Genomic DNA, 3,700 nt, shown 5'->3' with positions numbered 1-3,700 from the left:
TTATATGGACTTGCTAGGGAGTACTAAAGAGACTGAGAATGTAAGAATGGACATCTTGAACAGAGGGAACTTATGTACTCAAGAGAATTGGAGCACTCTGAACAAGCCTGTCACAAATGAGGAGATCAAACAAGTCTTTTTTGCAACTCCTATTAACAAGTCACCAGGACCAGATGGCTATACTAGTGGTTTTTTCAAGGATGCTTGGGAGGTTGTGGGGACTGATATCTGTAGTGCCATCAAAGAATTTTTCACTACTGGTAAGCTTCTGAACCATCAGCTAAATGCTACAAATATCACCTTGATTCCCAAATGTGAGAGACCTACTTCTGTTAAGCAATTTAGGCCAATTGCTTGTTGGAATATGATTTACAAAGTAATCTCCAAACTACTTTGTAACAGGCTGTCTCTTATTTTACCTGAGATTATTCATGAGAATCAGGGAGCCTTTATCAGAGGAAGGTCTATTCTAGAAAATGTGCTCATTTGCCAGGATATTGTTAAAATGTACAACAGAAAGAGTGCTTCACCTAGATGCCTATTCAAGATTGATTTTTGTGGAGTGGGATTTTGTGGAGCAAATGTTGATGGGCTTAAACTTTCATGCTCTTTTTACCTAGCAGATTATGACCTGTATCAAAACTACTACTTTTACCCTAGCACTTAATGGGAACCATTTTGGATACTTTAGAGGGAAGAGAGGACTTAGACAAGGGGACCCTATCTCCTCCTTAATATTCACTATTTGCATGGAGTATTTAACGAGAGCAATCAAATATGCCACAGAGAGATGGGACTTCCAATATCATGCACTTTGCAAGGAACTAAAACTGACCCACCTGATGTTTGCAGATGATCTGCTAATGTTTTGCAAAGGGACAGCTCAATCAATTCTGCTTCTTGTCAGAGCTTTCTCCACATTCTCAAAAACATCTGGACTGAGTATGAATAATATTAAGTCTGAGGTGTATTTTAATGGCATGGCCAATGAGCTGAAAGATGATATTAGACAGGTTACTGGCTTTGTGGAAGGCCAAATGCCATTCAGGTATCTTGGTTTTCCTATCCAGCCAGGGACAATTTCTAAAAGAGAATGCCATGTACTCACTGAGAAGATACTGAATAGAGTTACGAGTCTAGGAGCCAGGAAACTTTCTTATGCTGGCAGACTGACCCTGATCAATTCAGTTCTGAATACTTTGTAAAACTACTGGGCTAACATTTTTATTCTCCCAAAAAGTGTGATAAGGAGAATTGAAGCTGTGTGTAGGAATTTCTTCTGGGATGGTTGTACTGAATTACACAGAGTGCCCCTTGTTAAATGGGACACAATCACACTCCCAAAGAATGAAGGAGGCCTTGGGGTGAGGAATGCTGAAATTTGGAACTTTGCTACTGTGGCTAAGCTTGTAGACTGGCTATATTGTAAAGCTGATAGATTGTGGATTAAGTGGGTAAATCAGATATATATATAAAACAGCAATCCTGGCATGACTATAGACCTGCTGCAGATGTTACTTGGACTTGGAAAAATATCTGTAAAGTTAAGGAAATCATGAAGCCTGCTTACTCTAATGGAAAATGGATGCCTGATGCTCGGGGATATACTATAAGTATGGGATATGACTGGCTGAGAACTCACCAAACCAAACCTGTCTGGTATGAGACCGTATGGTGCAGCTGGAATATCCCTAAACATTCTCTGATCTCTTGGCTTATAAGGAATAATGGGATAAATACAAGAGAGAAGCTATTCAGGATTGGTTGCTGCAATTCTGATAGGTGCTGTATCTGTGAAGCTGCACCAGAAACTCAGGAACACCTGTTCTTTGAGTGTGGGTATAGCAAGCTTATTCTAGGGCAGATCAAGGACTGGTGCAGATTGCAAATCTCATCAACAGGGGGTGTAAGTGCTACAGAATCAAAAGTGCAAAAGAATGTGTATGCTCTGGTGTTGGCTGCTAGCTACTACCATGTTTGGACACAGAGGAATAATGCGAGGATGAATGCAATGCTTGATAGTCCAAATAGGGTTGTGCAATTGATTAAAGACAATGTGAAGCATAGAATCAAATACAAGCGGACTGATCACATGTCCAGTGCTGAGAAGAATTGGTTGTTGAGTCTAGAAATTTGATTTGTATGGTTTGCTCCTAGTGAGTTTCGAACCTAAAGTCTTGGGTCCTTTATGTTTGTAATTATTATTCTTTATGATATATAATATACATCTCACATTTTACCAAAAAAAAATATCAAAGGTGGGATTATCGCGAAAGGGAAGCTTTTGTTTGGGACTGTGTTTTTGTTATCACTTCCTTTGATTTAGACTTGTGGTGAGTAGCTTAGAGTATTACTCTAAGTGTTGAGTACGGTTCTTTCGACCTTTTGACAATGTCGATATGGAAATTCAGAAGGAAATTAGTTACTTGAATTGAGTTATGGGGCCGATAAGCCAAGTTATGTTTACGGTCCAGAGCGACCATGGTTATTAAGTTATATTATTATGAAATTGAAATCGATATTGATATATATATAAGTTTGAAATCGATATTGAGATGGAAATATTGTTTTGCGCTTTTGTCCGCCAGTTCACTTACCCCTTGTCCTTGCCTTAGGATCGACAATGAGAATACCATATCTGGTTACTATGGAGTATTATTTTATGAGACTGAGTAATGACTGAGACGGAGTAATGAGTTAAGACTTGGTTAACTATTGCGACTATGGAGTGTCTTATATTTTAGAAGTATAGTGGAGTAAGTTTAAGGTTGTGATTGGTTACCGGGAAGTGTTTTTATAAATCTTTGTGTTTATTTTAATGTTTATATGTGTATGTTTCCACGCCATGAGCAAAAACTATTCTACTTATATTCAGGTATTATTTGTTACTCAGCTCCCCGGTTGACGTGTTTTCTCCCTTCTGGGCTACTCGTCATGAAGGTAGGTCCATTTTGTCATTTGGTTTTATTTCAGGTTACGTCCGCTGCAATTCAAAAGGATTTTATTTCAAGTCAATATTTTATTAAAAGCTTTGTAAAAGTTTGTTTTATTTAATATTTCATTGTGTAAAAGAAATTTTGTAATAAGAGACTTTCCATACTGATTATAATAACCCTGTATTTTGGCTAGTTTTATATATAAAGATTAATTTTAATTAAGCCAAAAGTCAGGGGTGTTACAATTCGTATCAGAGATGTTTCTTTCATTGTTAGGTGTTGAGATCATCATATCTTAACACCGTCTGTTTTGACATTTTAAACTTAAAAAAAAAGGTTCTGATTTACTTTGAAAACTTGAGTTCCGGGATGAACTTTTCTGTAAGGTGGATGGATTGTAATACCTGTCAAGTTTTTAACTTGTTTTAGTTTCTAACTCGAACTTCGGGGATGAAATTCTTTTTAAGGGAGGAAGATTATAATACTCAATTCTTTTGTGATTCCTAACTTATTTGGGCTTTCTTGTAATCAATTAACAATTTTAAGCTAGACAAAAAGAATAAAATAGTTGAATAAGTTTTCGGATTTACGTTGTCTTTAGCACGTGATGGTTTATAATATAAAAGGGCATAAACCCTTGTTTATTTCTAGTTGCCAAAATCCCTTGTGCTTGTTCTCGTACTCCTTTCAAAGTTTTCTTCTTCCTGTTGAATTTCACTTGGCCAAGATTATCTTGGTTTTCTTTGTAACAAACTTGTTTACCA

At 36.9% G+C, this 3,700-nt stretch overlaps 1 protein-coding gene across 1 annotated transcript; it reads left to right on the top strand.

Annotated features, from left to right (window-relative positions):
• The first annotated feature begins 749 nt into the window (after positions 1 to 749).
• LOC141651768 (uncharacterized) lies at positions 750 to 2,137 on the top strand. Its single transcript, XM_074459466.1, has 3 exons — positions 750 to 1,201; positions 1,307 to 1,454; positions 1,550 to 2,137. Exons 1-3 carry the CDS (start codon positions 750 to 752, stop codon positions 2,135 to 2,137), a joined length of 1,188 nt encoding a protein of 395 aa, XP_074315567.1.
• Positions 2,138 to 3,700: the final 1,563 nt, after the last annotated feature.

This window comes from Silene latifolia, chromosome 4 (assembly GCF_048544455.1).
Source record: "Silene latifolia isolate original U9 population chromosome 4, ASM4854445v1, whole genome shotgun sequence".
Lineage (NCBI taxonomy): Eukaryota > Viridiplantae > Streptophyta > Magnoliopsida > Caryophyllales > Caryophyllaceae > Silene > Silene latifolia.
Note: the sequence above shows the minus strand (reverse complement) of the source record. Positions and strands in the feature narration are given on the sequence as shown.